Genomic DNA, 20,840 nt, shown 5'->3' on the forward strand with positions numbered 1-20,840 from the left:
TTGTAACATATCAAAGTTTATTCTCATTCATACAGGTTTTACTTGAACTTACTTTGTTATTACCAACAACAATTACTTTACCCGGTGCAGTGAGTAATGATGGTGGTGCTACACACACTGCCAGACTGCTTGTAACAACTGAGAGTGACAATGAAGCATTCAGTGGGGGCGGGGGAAGTGACACATTCCAGCAGCGGAGGCATTTTTTAAATAAAATTCCCTCAACGAATCTGGGGATTCATTTTTCGAAATAAAATTCTTGCAGATTATTATTTTTATTATTGGGGGGAACTGTTTTACCTGGTTTTAACATTTGGGGGGGGGGGCATGTCTACCCTTTCCCCCCAGCTCCTACTCCCTTGTTTCTGGTCAGACCTTGGAGTTACCACTTACCAGCTGGTAAATGGGCGTAAAACAAATGGGCCTACATTTCCCTACTTACAGGAACTTATTCACATACCATATATAGCATCTAGCCTAACCGGTATGGAGATGTGAGGAGAATCATTGTTGTACTGTAATTCATGGTAATCTATCGCATCATTTTATGAGTGTGTGTGGATTGTGCTGGGCTAGGTCTCTGTCTGCCCACACGCCTCAGAGTGTGGTGCTGGTGGATGAAACGTACACATACCGGACTGTCACTGCGCTGCGGGGGTGGATGGGGGCGGTGGAGAGGGAGCCCCTCTGAAAGAGCTGTTTGTACCCAAGGCATCCCTGGAGAAACTCCTTCACCAACCCAATAGTACTGGCCATCAGAGTCAGTCCACCCCATGTATGTCCAGAGTCTCCTGTCTGTGGGCAGTAAACACACTGCACATCTTTGAGGGGGGGGGAGAAAAGAAAGCTTGTTATGGCCACACAACCCCAGCTCATTGTGATCTGGTTGAGAGCTCCTGCTTCAATACTGAGACGCACAAGTTAAGGTCCAGAATTGTGTCCAACACACAGGTAGGATTACTGCATTAAACTTGCTTGAAAATAACATGATTAATAATGTCAATGATAAACAAAATGATGAGACATGCAGTCAGGACAGTGCTTTGAGATTGACTGTCATGTTAAAGATACAGTATGTTTCCAGTGATACGTGCAAAGGGCTTATGCTAGTACAGGGGTTCCCATTTCTTTTGGCCTGCGACCCTGTTTTGATATTTAAAAGAAATAGCCACCCCACCATGTAAAAAAAAGGGGTGTAATCAACGGCCAATGTTAACTTTTTCAATTGGGGCTATGACAGTCTATTACAAATCAGTCTGACAGTACTTCAATCTAAAGGAAGTATAGTTTGAAGTGACTGAAATTCATGTATTGGGAAGTTCACAAGGTCATAGGCAATAATTGTATATGATATTCTGTGTGTAGAAAATAACATCATTAACCAGGTTTCCATCTAACCTTTATATGTGAGTAGTCTAGTAGTCTATTAGTCTAACCCAACCTTTATATGTGAGTAGTCTATTAGTCTATTAGTCTAACCCTAACTCAACCTTTATATGTGAGTAGTCTTTTAGTCTATTAGTCTAACCCTAACTCAACCTTTATATGTGAGTAGTCTATTAGTCTATTAGTCTAACCCTAACCCAACCTTTATATGTGAGTAAAGTACATGTTGAATAAAAAAATGTCACGTCAGACTCGATGGAAACAGAACATTTATCAGTAACCTTTCCATATGTCGACAAAACAAAATACGCTAGACAAGGTGCAATGTTTTTGTGTTAGTGACACCAAGACAAGTTTGTATCAGGTTAGAAAAAACACTAGCATATAACAAGAGACTGTTCTTTAAGCAGTGAAACACTGGATAGCATGACTAATTATGTCATTTTCCAAGACAGCACCCACCTTATTAAAATAAGAGATTGCTTCTATGCAAACGAAAGATCCCCAACGATTGAACAGAGCAGTAGCTGAGTTTAAGTGCCATTCTGGGACTTTGGCTAATACAGGTTTTTTTTAAATGTTGTGGTACCGTTTTGATATCTAGTATCATGATATTAAACCTGGTATCGAAGTCAGAATTTTGGTATTGTGACTACACTACAAAGACGATCATCAACATCACCCAACAGTTATACCTACAGTTATCCTGCAGAGTAATACACAATGGACACCTCACTGATAGCTTCCCCGTAAACACAGAAGTTTGACATGGCTGCCTGTGGTTCCCCCTTCTCTTCCCAATGGCAGTCAGCTGGATAATGAAGGAAACCACCACAGGAGAAAACCTTGGACCCTCTGGTCCCAACTAGCAGACCATGACTTTGTTGACAACATAGTACACATAAAACATTTGTGGAACAAGATGTATTGGAGGAAGTGACACATTCACTTATCTGGGAAGTGTCATCAGGAAAGATGGAGGAAGTGACAAAGATCGACAAACAATAGGAAAGGCAAGAACTGCATTTCTAATGCTAAAGCGAATATGGATCTCAAAACAAATAAACACTAAACAATCTGCATCTTCAGTTCCAACGTCAAATCAGTTTTACTATATGGAAAACCACAAGTCACAAGCAACAAACTACAAACATTCATAAACAAATGCCTAAGACACATCCTGAGAATACACTGGCCATATGGAATGAAGATCTCTGGGAAATTACACAGCAAGAACAAATTGTCATAAATAAAATGCAGGAAATGGGGCTATATCGGGAACACCTTGAGGAAACCACCCAGCACCACGACCAGACAAGCTCTAACCTTGAACCCACAGGGAAAAACCTTGAACCTACAGGAACACCCAGAAACAGCTGGAGAAGGTCTGTGGAGACAGAACTTAAAGATGCAAGATTATCCTTGAAAGAAGCAGACAAAACCACCTAACACTGAGCCCACTTGTCTGACTATCATTAAATGTGACAACTGTATATTATCAAATCAATTCTGTAATTTAATTATGCGATTAAACTAATCATGTAACTTTAATTAGGAAGACGGGGCACCACAGAAAATACGTTTACAGAGTGTCAATTTCCCAAATATAACTCCTCAGATATTTTCAAAACAGTCACTTATTAATGTATTATTATTTTCAAAACAGTGCTTAATGTATTATAATTACCTCATCAGTTCTCATTACTGAATGTCGCAAACCCTTGGATATCAGCACGAACCCCAGTATAAATTAACAATCAGTGATATACAAATTGGCTTAATTATTTACTAACTAATCAAATCACAGAAACACATGAAAACACACAATTAGTTCATACATGGGGTATGACATGATACAAAGAAAAAATCCCTAGCGGACAAAACCAATATGATTGCTTGGTAGACAAAGGGGGTATGGACCGCTCAACAGCAGGAAACTCATAGCTGATAACTACTCATAGAAAATGCTAATACTTTACACTAACGACTGCTCATTCGAAAATAAATTGCAATTGACATATTTACGAGTGTATGTCTTGTTGTCTCTGTGGTTGCCGGTCCGTCTGCTGGAGAGAGTCGACAGAAAGTCTCCGGTTATAAAGGCACAGGGCGAGACCCAGATGCAGATGGTTCGAGTCTGATATTTATTATAATCCAAGGGGCAGGCAAGAGAATGGTCGTGGACAGGCAAAAGATCATAACAAGGTCATAGTCCAGAAGGTACTGAGTGGCAGGCAGGCAGTAGGGTCAGGCAGGCGGGATCAGAGTCAAGGCAGGCAGGGGTCAAAACCGGAAGGACTAGCAAAAACAGAGAAAAGCCTAATAAACTGCTTGCTTTCCTGAGTTGTAGTGGGACGATCATACAACATGTCGCATGACCAAGTTTACTTCGATATGATGGTTATTATATCAATATTTATGCATAAAAGCACTTCCGCCATTTCACGTATAATACATTTTACCGACACAAAAAGATCCCACCTTGTCTAGCATGTTTTGTTTTGTCGACATCTGGAAAGCTTACGGACAAATCAGCAGTTTCCATCAGGTGTCACGGTTGTCGAAAGGAGAAGCGGACCAAAGTGCAGCGTGTGTGTCGTTCCACATTTTATTTTCAGCGTGAAACTATTCGATACAAACAAAAATAAACTGAAAGAACAAAAACAACAAACCGTGACACAGCGGTGAAACATACACTACTCAAAAACAATCTCCCACAAACCCAGGGGGGACAAACACCAACTTAAATATGACCTCCAATTAGAGACAATGATGACCAGCTGCCTCTAATTGGAGATCATCCCAAACAAAGCCCAACATAGAAATACAAAACTAGAACAACCCAACATAGAAATACAAAACTAGAACATAACAACATAGAAAAACTAAACTACAAAAAACCCCTGTCACGCCCTGACCTACTCTACCATAGAAAATAACAACTTACTATGGCCAGGACGTGACATCAGGCCGGTCATGACATTTTTTTATCCAACGTATTTTACTCGCATAAAAAGGTTGGATGGAAACCTTGTTATTGTAAAACAACTATTCATTAAAAAAATTGAATAAGTCAAAGGCAGCCATGTCGCTTGGTTTGAAATTCAATCATGCTCAAATTCATTGATGGAGCTATGAATGCAATAACACTTGATTTTGGTGGAATCTAAACAAAGAGTGTTGAGGCATGATACTAAATTACATATTGGTTTCCTTACCCTGTAAGCAGTCCACGGACAAGATATGACAGCAATCCATGCTTTGGTTTAGTTTCCTGGCACCATTTCCAAACGTTTTAGCATTTGTGGCACAAATCCCAATCAAGTCATAGTACAATATTAGCATTCTTTACAGGGTAAGGAAGCCTGTGTCATTTTGTAATTTGGGTGAACTATCCCTTCACAGGGAGAGTTGAAGTTTCTTATTGTTGAAATCCCTAGGGTGTAGTTGTTTCTGTAAACAAGTCACAAGAGGCCAGGTAGTACTGATAACACAAGAAAAATGTTTCATTCCTTGGTAGAAGCTGTTTGTAAATTGCTGCTAACTGTTCCATATGTCACTCTCTCTTCAACAGCTTTTCCCTGAGCATGGTGACATTGGGTGGAACGTCACAGACCCAGTAGGTTACTTCTGGAGCTGGGCTCAGTCATACGGCAAAAGCTTCAACATGCTGGCCATCATTGAGTCCTGGGAAGAGGAGGGGAGCTACTACGAGGACAGCACCAGTCAGTTTCTGTTCATCTTGCTGTTAAAGGTGGGCCTGGACTGCCTGGTCCTGTCGATGTGCTTGTGCTGGCTGCACACCTCCTTCATGGGCGTCTGTGGTCTCTCCGTCTTCCTCGTTGATGTGGTGTTGGTGTGCGCTGTGGCGGCTGTGTGGTTCCTCGCACCCGCTCGTTCCCCGGTGTCCATCTGCTTCCTCTTGGCGCATGCCTCAGCCGTGTTCAACCCGCTGCCTCTGCCCATGCTGGGCCTGGGGCTGCTGGACTACGCCTCGGAGCCACGCTACACCACCTGTCACATCGCTCCCTGTAGGGACCTATGGAACTATGCCCTGACGCTGCTGGTGTGGGTGCTGGCCGGTGTGCACACCTGCTGCTCAGCCGTCACCAACCTCCTAGAGGTTGAGTACGAGGGAGGGAGGAACGCTTTAGGGTGCGCTGTGCAGGAGTCTGAGTTTGTGGTACATTTCTCAGTGGGGATCTCCGTGGCCATCTGCTGTGTAATGCTGCTCCACTACAAACAGCTGCCTTTGTGGCTGAAGGAGGCCAACAGGCTGTCAGAGCAGAGGGACAATGTTAACCCAATGCTGCAGAGCCACTTGAGATTCAGGTATGCCAAGTTACAGCAGCTAAGGGGTGACGAGGACGAGCAGAAAGCACTGGCAGTGGAGACTGAATGGCAGAGGCCCCCCCCCCTTTACCTCAGCCTGACTTTGGACTTTGGCACAACGTGGGCATCTTACCTGGTCATGTGCATCGCCTATGAGCTTTTGGGCTTTGCAGTCCCTGCCTACATCAGCATCAACCTCCTATGGTTGGAGTGCGCCAACAGCGTATTGGTGGGGCTGGTGTTCTGGCTCAAGAGCGACTGACTGGGGCCTTATACCGCCAGTGGCATGTTTGTTTACTGGCACTTAAAGTAAAGATTCACCAAAAAAAAATATTTCTTTCAAATATTTTATTTTACAATTTTCCATACAGACAAAACCAACAATAACACACAAACAATGATATGTATATATATTATTATATTGTGTTTGTGCATCTCTGAATGAAGTTTGAATGAAGTTTTATTGATTCCCTGGGTCAATTCGTGTTTTCATGTGTATCTGAGATATCTGTTCGAGCAGGCAGAAATTCTGCCTCAACACTGGAAGTTAATTTTATTTGTTTATTTATTTATTTATTTATTTATTTATTTATTTCACCTTTATTTAACCAGGTAGGCAAGTTGAGAACAAGTTCTCAATAATAGTTCATAGGAATAGGACTTTTAGATAATGAAAACGTCTATCATACATGTCAGTTTCGGGGTCTAAGGTGGGCACCTGATCGCGTTGCACTCCATTGCATTGGCTTGGCAGGTGACTCGTTTGGAGGTAAGACATGTTCAAAAATATTACTACATCCGGTTAGGTTCTAATTATCAGAGTAAGAACTCGACGGACGCTATGAAGGCTTAAACCAAGTTTATTTATCCCAGAGGGTCGAACAGCTGAACCGAACAAAATACACTTCCAATAGTGGTGGTGCATGTACCCCAATTTGGGGTGGAATCTTCTCCTTCTCTCCAAACACTAAATCTCTGTTGCTAGGCAGGAAATTAAGTGGAAATAAACTGTGCCTTCTCCCTTAACGTCACCTCAACCCCCTTCATCACTAATCCACGGCCCTCTTCCCTTATCAGTGCTGCCACATGTGATCGTTTTCCCTGCACTGAGTACATTCCAAGCTTAGTTGCATCCACCATATACCTTCCTCCTACAGATAACCATAAACTTCTGGTGTAGACCCTCTAACTATAAGCACTCAATATTTCAAAAGGATACCTGATAATTAACCCTATCCCAAGTTTAGGAGTTAGAACCCAGAATCCATCAGTCCCCCGTTTTGAACATTTAACTCCATACAGTTCAACATTACATAAACTTGGGAATTACTTATAGATGGACAAACAATAATAATAAAACACAAACAAAAAATAAACATGATTGACATTCACCATGAGGTTTACAAACTCAGAGACTTATGGCCTCTGTTCTATGATCACACCATTTCTCATAGAAACTGATAATAACATGTCCGCTGGAGTTGTCGACCCCTTCCATTTCAACTTTCTCCTTCTGGTTCCTAAGTGAGTGATAGCACAAGACTTGAAAATCAACGAGAAACACAAAACATAACAGTATTAACAATGTGGTAAGCTTTGCATAATTATATATGCAAAGAAATCCCAAAGTTTGATAACATGACAATTCCAATTCTCTCTTCGCCTGATTCTATGCCTTCAGAATTCTGGATTCTGCTGGATTCCACAAAAATGAAGGCCCTAGAAAACCTCCTCATGCTTTCATCCAGTCTTCCCCATCAGGCCACAGGTTATAAGAGGTGTTCATGTCATTTTCACTTGATAGGCACGTCACCTGATAGGCAAGTGCTGCCCTTTCCCACCTGGACAAAAGGAACACCTATGTGAGAATGCTGTTCATTGACTACAGCTCAGCGTTCAACACCACCTGGTGAGGGCGCCAGGCTGCCCTGCATTACACACTCCTGCCACCATCATTTACGCACACCTGCCTTCCCTCGTCACGCGCTTCAGTTATAATGGACTCACTCAATCACCTGTTAATTACCTCCCCTATATTTGTCAGTTCCCCAGCTCTGTCCCCCGCTGCTGCATTGTTTGTTGTTTGTCATTGTGTATCTGTGTTCTGATGCTGTTTCTGTCTTGCTCTTTGTCTGTTCATAATTAAATGTCAACTCCCCATACCTGCTTCTCATCTCCGGCATCGGTCCTTACACAATGACGAGACAGCCTATAGGGAGGAGGTCAGAGATCTGGCAAAGTGGTGCCAGGACAACAACCCCTCCCTCAATGTGAGCAAGACAAAGGAGCTGATCTTGGACTACAGGAAAAGGCGGGCCGAACAGGCCCCCATTAACATCAACGGGGCTGTAGTGGAGCAGGTCAAGAGTTTCACGTTCCTTGGTGTCCACATCACCAACAAACTATCATGGTCCAAACACACCAAGACAGTCGTGAAGAGGGCCTGACAACAACTTTTCCCCCTCAGGAGACTGAAAAGATTGGGTCCTCAGATCCTCAAAAAGATCTACAGCTGCACCATTGAGATCATCCTGACTGGTTGCATCACTGCCTGGTATGGCAACTGCACGGCATCTGTAAGGCGCTACAGAGGGTAGTGCGTACGGCCCAGTACATCACTGGGGCCAAGCTTCCAGCAATCCAGGACCTATATACTAGGCGGGGACAGAGGAAAGCCCATAAAATTGTCAGAGACTCCAGTCACCCAAGTCGTAGATTGTTTTCTATGCTACCACACGGCAAGTGGTACCGGAGCACCAAGTCTTGGACCAAAGGGCTTCTACTCTCAAGCCATAAGACAGCTGAACAATTAATCAAATAGGCACTGGACTATTACATTGACCCCCCTCCCCCATTTGCTTTGTACACTGCTGCTACTCGCTGTTTGTTATCTATGCATAGTCACTTCACCCCTACCTACAGTCGAAGTCGGAAGTTTACATACACTTAGGTTGGAGTCATTAAAACTTGTTTTTCAACCACTCCACACATTTCTTGTTAACAAAACATAGTTTTGTCAAGTTCGTTAGGACATCTACTTTGTGCATGACAAGTAATTTTTCCAAAAATTGTTTACAGACAGATTATTTCACTTATAACTCACTGTATCACAATTCCAGTAGGTCAGAAGTTTACATACACTAAGTTGACTGTGCCTTTAAACAGCTTGGAAAATTCCAGCAAATTATGTCATGGCTTTAGAAGCTTCTGATAGGCTAATTGGCATCATTTGAGTCAATTGGAGGTGTACCTGTGGATGTATTTCAAGGCCTACCTTCAAACACAGTGCCTCTTTGCTTGACATCATGGGAAAATCAAAAGAAATCATGCAAGACTTCAGAAAAAAAATTGTAGACCTCCACAAGTCTGGTTCAACCTTGGGAGCAATTTCCAAACAGTTTTGCTGCAGGAGGTACTGGTGCACTTCACAAAATAGATGGCATCATAAGGGAGGAAAATTATGTGGATATGTTGAAGCAACATCTCAAGACATCAGTCAGGAAGTTAAAGCTTGGTCGCAAATGGGTCTCCCAAATGGACAATGACCCCAAGCATTCTTCCAAATTTGTGGCAAAATGGCTTAAAGACAACAAAGTCAAGGTATTGGAGTGGCCATCACAAAGCCCTGACCTCAATCCTATCGAACATTTGTGGGCAGAACTGAAAAAGTGTGTGCGAGCAAGGAGGCCTACAAACCTGACTCAGTTATATCAGCTCTGTCATGAGGAATGGGTCAATATTCACCCAACTTATTGTGGAAAGCTTGTGGAAGGCTACCCTAAATGTTTGACAAGTTAAACAATTTAAAGGCAATACTACCAAATACTAATTGAGTGTATGTAAACTTCTGGCCCACTGGGAATGTGATGAAAGAAATAAAAACTGAAATAAATCATTCTCTCTACTATTATTCTGACATTTCACATTCTTAAAATAAAGTGGTGATCCTAACTGACCTAAGACGGGGAATTTGTACTAGGATTAAATGTCAGGAATTGTGAAAAACTGAGTTTAAATGTATTTGTATTTGTATGTAAACTTCCAACTTCAACTGTACATGTACAAATTACCTCAACTAACCTGTACCCCTGCACACTGACTCGGTACCGGTACTCTCTGTATATAGCCTCGTTATTGTTAAGTTATTGTGTTACTTTTTTATTCTTTTTTATTTTTTACTTTCGTTTATTTGGTAAATATTTTCTTTACTCAAATTGAACTGCACTGTTGGTTAAGGGCTTGTAAGTAAGCATTTCACGGTAAGGTCTATCTTTGTTGTATTCGGTGTATGTGACAAATAAAGTTTGATTTGAAGTGTGTATATCTTATCAACGCTATATCTCCTTGAGGTAACTCAGAACTGTATATGCTTTCACATCAATGCCTTCAGAATGTTGTCCAGTGTACAATTACCCCAACATCTATCCTTTCATCTGATGCATTAACCAGTAAAGCAACTAACCCAACCCAACTATGGCGGTTAATGTAGCTCCCAGACCCAACCCATCTGCATGTCTATAGTGGAATCTGGTCTTTTTCACTCTCTTTAGCTCCACTTCCTCTGTCATGGCGTCTTCAAGCTCACCCATTATGCAGCTGGATCTCACTTCACGTGAGAAGTATGAACCCACCGAGGAGAGAAATGACAATCTTTACCGACTGGAGGTGCTGCAAGGAGTACTGTGTGTGGACCAACAACCCCGCCTGCTGTATCTTGATGTAAACTCAATCTCCAGAATTCAGCCCGTGCTCTCAGTTATCTCCTGCTCCTCATGTGCCGCTTCCACCTGGGAATATGCACACTGCAGCGCATGGGTCATTTCCTGACAACATAGACTCTCCCATTATGGCCAGATCACTAGTCTGTGACATGTGAATAATAGCCCCCGGTTCTCCCATCGGTCTCCCAGTTACCAGCTACCAAGCCATTTGGCATGAATCCTCATAAAGTGATATCCCATCAATGCTACTAAAATATCATTCAGTACCCTGTACCAGTACCCTGTACCAGTACCCTGCAGCTACTGACACTGCCCATGACGCATACCTCAAACTCCCTCGCCGTAGTCATGAGCCCCACAGATCTCCATCCCACTTAACAGCCTCATGTAAACATTCTGTCTCAAACACTGACCTCATTTATATAATTATATTGGACATGTTATCCTTTATCACATGCCAGTATTTGTATCCAATGTGTTTATCTTAAATTAGGATGAAGTAGCCTAGGCCTTATCTAGTTAGATTGCATCATATCAAATCAAATCAAATCAAATCAAATGTATTTATATAGCCCTTCGTACATCAGCTGAAATCTCAAAGTGCTGTACAGAAACCCAGCCTAAAACCCCAAACAGAAAGCAATGCATGTGAAAGAAGCACGGTGGCTGGGAAAAACTCCCTAGGAAAAACTCCTGAGAAAGGCCAAAAACCTAGGAAGAAACCTAGAGAGGAACCAGGCTATGAGGGGTGGCCAGTCCTCTTCTGGCTGTGCCGGGTGGATATTATAACAGAACATAGTCAAGATGTTAAAATGTTCGTAAATGACCAGCATGGTCAAATAATAATAATCATAGTAATTGTCGAGGGTGCAACAAGCACGTCCGGTGAACAGGTCAGGGTTCCGTAGCCGCAGGCAGAACAGTTGAAACTGGAGCAGCAGCATGGCCAGGTGGACTGGGGACAGCAAGGAGTCATCATGCCAGGTAGTCCTAGGGCTCAGGTCCTCCGAGAGAAAGAAAGAAAGAAAGAAAGAAAAAAAGAGAGAATTAGAGAGAGCATATTTACATTCACACAGGACACTGGATAAGACAAGAGAATACTCCAGATGTAACAGACTGACCCTAGCCCCCCGACACATAAACTACTGCAGCATAAATACTGGAGGCTGAGACAGGAGGGATCAGAAGACACTGTGGCCCCATCCGATGATACCCCCGGACAGGGCCAAACAGGCAGGATATAACCCCACCCACTTTGCCAAAGCACAGCCCCCACACCACTAGAGGGATATCTACAACCACCAACTTACCGTCCGAAGACAAGGCCGAGTATAGCCCACAAAGATGTCCGCCACGGCACAACCCAAGGGGGGGGGCGCCAACCCAGACAGGAAGACCACGTCAGTGGCTCAACCTACTCAAGTGACGCACCCCTCCCATGGACGGCATGGAAGAACACCAGTAAGTCAGTGACTCAGCCCCTGTAAAAGGGTTAGAGGCAGAGAATCCCAGTGGGAAGAGGGGAACCGACAAGGCAGAGACAGCAAGGGCGGTTCGTTGCTCCAGCCTTTCCGTTCACCTTCACACTCCTGGGCCAGACTATACTTAATCATAGGACCTACTGAAGAGATAAGTCTTCAGTAAAGACTTAAAGGTTGAGACTGAGTCTGCGTCTCTCACATGGGTAGGCAGACCATTCCATAAAAATGGAGCTCTATAGGAGAAAGCCCTACCTCCAGCCGTTTGCTTAGAAATTCTAGGGACAATTAGGAGGCCTGCGTCTTGTGACCGTAGCGTACGTGTAGGTATGTACGGCAGGACCAAATCGGAAAGATAGGTAGGAGCAAGCCCATGTAATGCTTTGTAGGTTAGCAGTAAAACCTTGAAATCAGCCCTTGCCTTAACAGGAAGCCAGTGTAGGGAAGCTAGCACTGGAGTAATATGATCAAATTTTTGGGTTCTAGTCAGGATTCTAGCAGCCGTATTTAGCACTAACTGAAGTTTGTTTAGTGCTTTATCCGGGTAGCCGGAAAGTAGAGCATTGCAGTAGTCGAGCCTAGAAGTAACAAAAGCATGGATAAATTTTTCTGCGTCATTTTTGGACAGAAAGTTTCTGATTTTTGCAATGTTACGTAGATGGAAAAAAGCTGTCCTTGAAGCAGTCTTGATATGTTCTTCAAAAGAGAGATCAGGGTCCAGAGTAACGCCGAGGTCCTTCACAGTTTTATTTGAGACGACTGTACAACCATCCAGATTAATTGTCAGATTCAACAGAAGATCTCTTTGTTTCTTGGGACCTAGGACAAGCATCTCTGTTTTGTCCGAGTTTAAAAGTAGAAAATTTGCAGCCATCCACTTCCTTATGTCTGAAACACAGGCTTCTAGCGAGGGCAATTTTGGGGCTTCACCATGTTTCATTGAAATGTACAGCTGTGTGTCGTCCGCATAGCAGTGAAATTTAACATTATGTTTTCGAATGACATCCCCAAGAGGTAAAATATATAGTGAAAACAATAGTGGTCCTAGAACGGAACCTTGAGGAACACCGAAATTTACAATTGATTTGTCAGAGGACGAACCATTCACAGAGACAAACTGATATCTTTCCGACAGATAAGATCTAAACCAGGCCAGAACTTGTCCATGTAGACCAATTTGGGTTTCCAATCTCTCCAAAAGAATGTGGTGATCGATGGTATCAAAAGCGGCACTAAGATCTAGGAGCACGAGGACAGATGCAGAGCCTCGGTCTGACGTCATTAAAAGGTCATTTACCACCTTCACAAGTGCAGTCTCAGTGCTATGATGGGGTCTAAAACCAGACTGAAGCGTTTCGTATACATTGTTTGTCTTCAGGAAGGCAGTGAGTTGCTGCGCAACAACTTTTTCTAAAATTTTTGAGAGGAATGGAAGATTCGATATAGGCCGATAGTTTTTTATAATTTCTGGGTCAAGATTCGGCTTTTTCAAGAGAGGCTTTATTACTGCCACTTTTAGTGAGCTTGGTACACATCCGGTGGATAGAGAGCCGTTTATTATGTTCAACATAGGAGGGCCAAGCACAGGAAGCAGCTCTTTCAGTAGTTTAGTTGGAATAGGGTCCAGTATGCAGCTTGAGGGTTTGGAGGCCATGATTATTTTCATCATTGTGTCAAGAGATATAGTACTAAAACACTTTAGTATCTCCCTTGAGCCAAGGTCCTGGCAGAGTTGTGCAGACTGTTATAAATATAGTTCATAAACTGGTCTATTGCGCAACACTTATCTGCTGATACAAAAGACACATTCTGTGTTGTACTGATACTAGCTATACACGCACACCTAGAAACAGATTGGCCGAATTAGACCTTACACAGCACTGATAAAATAGGAAATGACCTGATCACAGGGGTCAACGTCCAGTCTCGCAATAATATCTTGTGACTACAGAGATACACAGACAAGGACTCAGCACAAAGTACACACACACACACAAACCCATCCCAGAGGGCTGGGTCAGCGGAACAAAGAACACACTCATGGACCAATGGGGAGGCTATCCCGACCCGAGACCAGATCGTCACTCCACTCATCGACCAGTCAGGAGGACGAATCTACAAGACTCAACATACGTCATTACATTACAATCATGTTGTATAAAACAGATGCACAATATGTTTACGGGGCTTGCTTCCGCTAGTTCCCTAAGAACTGAAAGAACGAGCCCGTGCACGTTTTGCCAAATATCTTTGTCTCTTAATAAAGCTGCCTTACGATAATTGAATCCACCCGGTCCAGCGTCTTGACTTGGTCTCCTTCTCAAGTAACTGTTCATCAACAAAACTTGGTAGCAGAGGATAGTTTCATACTTCTGAATTCGGTCCATAGATGGTTGATGTGAGAGGGGACAAGTCCAGGACAATCTCGTGAGGACGGGTGACCTGTCCGCAGGAGCCATCGGTGATTCTACTTGCCCCGGGAAACTGATCAATGAGCTCGACTAATAAAAGGTAAGCAGAGCCTGTTAAAACAAAAATCTGCATATTGTATTATAGTCATATCCAAATTTTGATCAGAAGTACCGGGCGTGAGTATGAATTACTGTTAATATTGTATAGGATTGTAATAACGAAATGTAAGGGCTGAGTACAAGGATATTTGTGGTAATAGGCTTGATACCAAGTAGCATCAGTAGAAACTGGGATTGGTACAAATGTATACCGTGAGATTATGACCATTCACCGTGGCGTGTGGATAAGGGACATCAATAGAAAGTCGGATACATAAAAATGGAATAGAGAGATCGTGAATAGAGTGAACAGAGAGATTGTGTGTCGGTCGCCCATGCTAAATTAAAAGCATGTGTGGCGAAATATTGATAGTATACATCTGCTAACTAGAGAAGGCCTACTGGAATAGCTGACCAGAAGGGAACACTCAGAACAAGCGGATGCAGTAAAGTAAATATAACTAAAACATATTAATCCTGTTAAAAATTATTTAGTTTCGTCCCGGAGATCTGGAATTTATTCTGGTTCCGGTTTTGACTTTGCTTAGGGAATAATGAAATAGCAAGTAGATAGATAAACCGATTTTGGTCGGAAGCCCCGTACATTGTAAAATTATTTAGTTTCGTCCCGGAGATCTGGAATTTATTCTGGTTCCGGTTTTGACTTTGCTTAGGGAATAATGAAATAGCAAGTAGATAGATAAACCGATTTTGGTCGGAAGCCCCGTACATTGTAAAATTATTTAGTTTCGTCCCGGAGATCTGGAATTTATTCTGGTTCCGGTTTTGACTTTGCTTAGGGAATAATTGAAATAACAAGTAGATAGATAAACCGATTTTGGTCGGAAGCCCCGTACATTGTAAAATTATTTAGTTTCGTCCCGGAGATCTGGAATTTATTCTGGTTCCGGTTTTGACTTTGCTTAGGGAATAATTGAAGTAGCAAGTAGGTAGATAAACCGATTTTGGTCGGAAGTCCCGTACATTGTAATAACGTGTTTAGTTTCGTCCCGGAGATCTAGAAATAGTTCCGGTTTTGACTTTGTTTAGGGAGGGATTTGTGCGCCTCCAGTGCGTCTGGAATTTGTTTCCAGCCCTGTTTGAGTGTGCTTGTTTGTACGTACCCCGAAGGTCCGAAACTGTACCAATAGTTTGGGTTTCAGCCCGGGTGTGCGATCTGTCTGTCTATAAAACTGAGTGAGGATTTGATTTGCAAGTACTGCGGGGGACCTAAATAACATTGAACACCAAATTGGGGTAATCACCGGGGAGTTGGTATTGACCGGGTTAATGTATTAGCATATTCAAAATATTAGTCCTAATATTTCAAAAAAACTTTGTTTACGAGGGTGGGGCACCAGAGATAAGTCTGAGCCAGCACCGTGAATACATCGCTGGTCTTGACCAACGACGAGCTAAGTATACAAAGATAGAGGGACATTTATACAAATAATAGCATGGCAGCTATTCCGCCCACCAAACTTAAATTCAGTGAATATTTGGAACAAAAAATACAGGATAGAGCTGGAGGAGAGGAACAATATAAAGTAATAAGAAAAGTGTGGGAGGAAGTGAAGTTGAGATGGACACAGGCGGGCTATTTTAGCGGGGGAGCTCCCACTAAAGGCCAGCTGATGGTGATGGAGGAAGGTTTGAAGGAGGCAGTTCAGAAAGGAATAGAAGGTGAGATAGAAGGTAACAGAAAGCATATGTTTAAGAAAAAAGGGACCTAGGCAGAGAAAAGGCAGAAGCAGAATTGAGAATAGGAGTTTGGGCTATAGAGGAGACTAGAAGGGCGCTTCTATATAAAAAACCAGATATGCTTACCCAGTACCCAATGCCTGTTTCCAAGACATTAGTATAGATTACACAGACATGGGAGCAGATAACGTGGGGGGAGGAAAAAGGTACCTGTTAGTAATGGTAGACAGGTTCTCTAGGTGGGTAGAGGCAATACCAACGGCACGGGAAGATGCCAAATCAGTCATCAAATGGCTGCAAAGAGACCTCATACCTAGGTATGGGGTTCCGAGACAAATCCGTTGCGATAACGGATCCCATTTCAGCAATAAACACCTGAGACAGGTGGAGGAAAGGTTTGGAATTGTGCACAAATTCGGGTCAGTGTACAGGCCACAATCTCAGGGCCTAGCGGAACATGCAAATCAAACTCTTAAGGCTAAGATTGCTAAGGTATGTGCAGGTTCGAAGCTAACCTGGGTGGAAGCCCTACCACTGGCACTGATGGCCATGAGGGCCTCGCCAGGGGCGGGGACCCATCTCTCTCCCCATGAGATAATGACGGGGAGAGTCATGCCTGGCCCACCAAGGGAGGGAGGTCATATGCCCCCTCTTGATGTGCTGAGGATTGGAATGTCTGACTATGTGAGAAAACTGACGGAACTGTCTGCAGCTCTCTCCACACAGATCCGCAAGGTCCAAGAGGGGGAGCTGTCGGGAGACTCGCCACCACTGAAGGTAAAAGTTGGGGACTGGGTGAGGGTCAAAGTCCACAAGAGAAAGTGGCTAGAACCCAGGTGGACTGGACCGTACGAAGTGAAGGAAGTTACTTCACACTCTGTCCAGGTCAAAGGCAAATCAGGCGCGCCTTGGCACCACCTTACACACTGCACTCCGGCCCCAACCCCTTCCAGAACTTTGACTGAAACCAGGGCCGATTTGCGCGCCCTAAAATTCGATTCCAACCACTGAAACCTTAGTTGGGGAAAATGGGACCACAGCTCCCGTTTCCACGACCTAAGGCGCCACGCCCAGGGTCGGGTTATCTCCCTCCCTGGGAGAGGCTGGGGATATCAGCTCCCCTGTTTGTTATTTTCATAATCATTGCCGGAGTATCCTTAGGAACTCTCACTGGTGGGGATTTGAACATTGCATGGAAAAATATTAAGTTAGTAAAGTGAATTGCAGGTGGAGTTAATTTTATTTTTACAGGGACGGTGCACATTAAACACAGTTGTGTATAATGGCAAGGTATTCTTAGCAAACAGAATGGGCCGGTTTGCAGACAAACTGAAGGGGTTTAAGGTTTTAAGCAATCTTGGGTTAAATTAGTTAAGTAGTATGTTAAAGTAGGGGAGTTTAATAGGTTTGAAGTACAGTATTGTATCCAAGGGTAGCGCATGTTCAAGTAAGTTTAAAACTAATGACCGGGGGGAGTATAATGGAATTATAAAGTATTTTTAGGTTTGGTTTGTAGTTAACGTTTGGATTTTTGAATAGGTGTAGTATGAGGAAATGCTGACAAAGTGGTTATTTTATGGAAAAAGGAGCGCTTAACTGTCTTTGGAAAAAATCCTAGGGACAGGATATCTTAAAGGGGTATACACACATGGCATTTTGGAAGTTTTGTTTTCTGAGTTTTAATAAACACACGAAATTCTTTTGATAAGGGATGTTCTGGGAACCTGGGATACAAATGTAGATAAAGTTCTTAGCTTTAATTTGTTTAATGTAGTAAGAAACACGGTTCTGAAAGGGTGGTATGACTTTTTAACCCCTCTGGTGACTTTTCCTGTGTGGTCTGATCAGCCACATTGAAAAGCCATTTGGATGGTGAATTTAAGGGCATTGGTGATATTGATTTTAAGGGAATTTGTAGAACTGATAATAATGATGGAGTTAAAGCTCTTAGACACAATTGATAATTTGAACCAATGATAGGACTAAAAGGGTAAAGCCTTTGACTAAGGGTAGGCTTCCTTAAGTCTATTTTCCTAGAACAATAAGGGTAAAATATTTTTTCTGGGTGGAGTAAATCAGATGAGTCATTTTGATCGGATTATGTGATTTGAAAATATTTTGACCAGTAGCAGGGGTATTTTTTACATGATCTAGATACGTTTATTTTCCCTTAGGAAGTCAGCTGTTGTTGAATTCAGTGTAAGAGATTTAACACAACAAGGCTGTGAAATTGATATACTAGTATTACTATATTTTGTTGTGAATAAGTTTAATAATGGTAGACTTATGTCAACAGGACAGGGATACATGACATCTTTAGGTGATCCAGGATTATTGAGGGTATCGAGATAAATTTAAGTAGATATGCAATATCTAGACGGGTTGATTTTTCTAAAGTTCAGGAGTGCAACCAAGGAGACAATGAGACATCTAGTCAATATTTGGAAACAACCCAGATTTGATACTTTCTGTTATGAGAAAAAGCTGGAGACAGATAGAAGGGCAGACAGAGAGATCCTCCCCTGCACTGCTGTAACCTTGAGGGTTGGGGAGTAAGTAGCAGGAAGAAAGAAAGGGGGCCAGCAGGAGTAGATAGGAAGAGAATTTGGTTCACTTAGCTTTAGGATATTAATTCATGGAGAGACTATCGGCTCCATTGGCAGGCATGTATTTTAGTTTTGATTTGAAGTTTATGTTTGGTAAAATTCGCTAGGAAAATATATGATAATTCAATGGAAAGTAGTTAAATCTTAAAGAAGATAAGACACTTGATAGAGAATTGTTACAGGGTAGCTAAGGAGGAATGCCCCAGGGAGAATTGGACATGTGTAAAATGAAAGGGGGCAATCCTACAAGAGAAGGGCTGACATAAGGATAATTTACTAACCTTACAAAAGACATTGTTAAGAAATGCAGCAAAATTGATACAGGGCTTGAGCCATGTATAAAAAGGGGGAGTATAGTAGAGCAGGCGATAGAACAGGATAGGATGCTACTAGAAAAAAAAAAAAAAAAAAACATTTTTGTAAAATTTCCATTCCAACATTTGGAAATGGACTTATTGAACTATTCCAAATTGAGATATTATCCCTAGAGTTGGTTTACTGGGATCTATCTCTTTAAAGAATGAATGACAGATTAGCTAATCAGGTAGAGCCTATAGAATGCCAGAGTTAGAGATACCAGAACAGGTAGACATAGAAATTAAAGATATACTGGCAGAGCACATGAGAAGACTGTTTGTTAACCAAACCCGTATGTCCAAGAATTTGTGTCCAACAGGTGAATTACAGGAGAAGGTGATTCACTCAATCCAACTAGGAGACTGGGTGTGGATCCAGTCCCTGAGGAGAAAAGACGGGAAGCAGTCCCGTTGGGAAGGCCCATACCAGGTGCTGTTAAACCACTGCCTTTGCCAATAGAAAAGCTGAGAGAGTCACTTGGGTCCACGTTACCCACTGCAAGAAGGTATGTACACATATGAACACTGTTGATCACACACAGAGTTAGGAGAAGAACCGATACCAATAGGGTCCGGGGGTTACCTCCTTAACGAAGATTTCCTATCCCGACCGTTCATCACTGTGTGTGCTCCTAGAGGTGTGAGTATGGGGTGGTACCTAGCAGAGAGACTAAGGGCAGGAGAGGGTTGGCGGTTTTTGGAAAGAGTTTAGACTCTGAGCTGCATCATAGTCTAATCTGACTGATACATTCAGATCCACCACCTTCTGGTACTAATCATACGATAACGTTGTCATTGAGAAAAAGTAGAGGATAAACTATATAATACACTGATGAGTGACTTACAGAATAAGGAGTCAAAGAAGATCAAGATGTAGGATTTAAGGTAAACATTAAACAATTTCCTGGGAAAGAAGACAACTGTATAGGAATGGGGGTTGGCCAGATTGAAGTGCTCAGCCAACACACCTCGGTTCACCTGGATTCCTGATGAGCACCAGTGTAATAGATACAAGAATGGCACCGAGAATTAAGATGATTTTAATGGCTGGAAAGGTAATCGTTAATGTGACTGACTTAGGTTTGAAAGCACAGGAGAAAATGTGTAACCTCATAGCACCTATAACTGATGAAGGGTGGGCTAGTACCAGCGAAGGACGCATACGACAGGAATTACCACAAAGGGTGGTTAGGAACTTGCGCCCTGGGGTTATTGGTCCAACCAGTTTGAATTAGTGATAAGAGACCAGTTATAGGAGGCTAAAGTAGCTACAGGAGGAGTTTTGACCAGGATGGGAGTAGCTTTGTCTAGATGGATGCTATTGGCATCCTCAGGGAAGTTCCAGATGAATACAAAGCTATGAATCAAATATATTCATGAATGAAACCGGGGATGCAGTAAAGAGGTTCTCTGACCAATTATCCGCCACCCCCCTCATGACCTGGTAAAATAGACTGACTCTCGATATGTTATTGGCAAAGGAGGATGGTGTAGGTAGAATGATTAGGTTCATTGCTGTACGTACATTCCTGATAACACAGCCCATGTTTGGGAAATGGAAAAGTGTTGTAGGTACTGTATTATGGCCTGCCTTCACCGGTATGAGTGTGTTTGTGTTGTGTGGTTGTTGTTTGGTCCCGTGTGCGAGAGGTCTTATTTCCAGGATTCTGGAGAGATTGATAACGGAGCAGATGGGCAACTGGAATGATGCCTTTGATGGAAGTGACCCCGGAGGACACTGAATCCAGCT

At 42.7% G+C, this 20,840-nt stretch overlaps 1 protein-coding gene across 1 annotated transcript; it reads left to right on the forward strand.

Annotated features, from left to right (window-relative positions):
* The first annotated feature begins 802 nt into the window (after positions 1 to 802).
* On the forward strand, positions 803 to 6,049 carry LOC115168807 (uncharacterized). The gene is made up of 2 exons (XM_029724357.1): positions 803 to 951; positions 4,961 to 6,049. The coding sequence occupies exon 2, from the start codon at positions 5,054 to 5,056 to the stop codon at positions 5,978 to 5,980; it is 927 nt and encodes a 308-aa protein (XP_029580217.1). The 5' UTR covers positions 803 to 951; positions 4,961 to 5,053; the 3' UTR covers positions 5,981 to 6,049.
* The last annotated feature ends 14,791 nt before the right edge of the window (positions 6,050 to 20,840 follow it).

This window comes from Salmo trutta, chromosome 30 (genome assembly GCF_901001165.1).
Source record: "Salmo trutta chromosome 30, fSalTru1.1, whole genome shotgun sequence".
Lineage (NCBI taxonomy): Eukaryota > Metazoa > Chordata > Actinopteri > Salmoniformes > Salmonidae > Salmo > Salmo trutta.

What these genes read in the sequence shown, in the direction of transcription:
- LOC115168807 (XM_029724357.1), top strand. Translation starts at nt 5,054, where the DNA reads ATGCTGGCCATCATTGAGTCCTGGGAAGAGGAGGGGAGCTACTACGAG.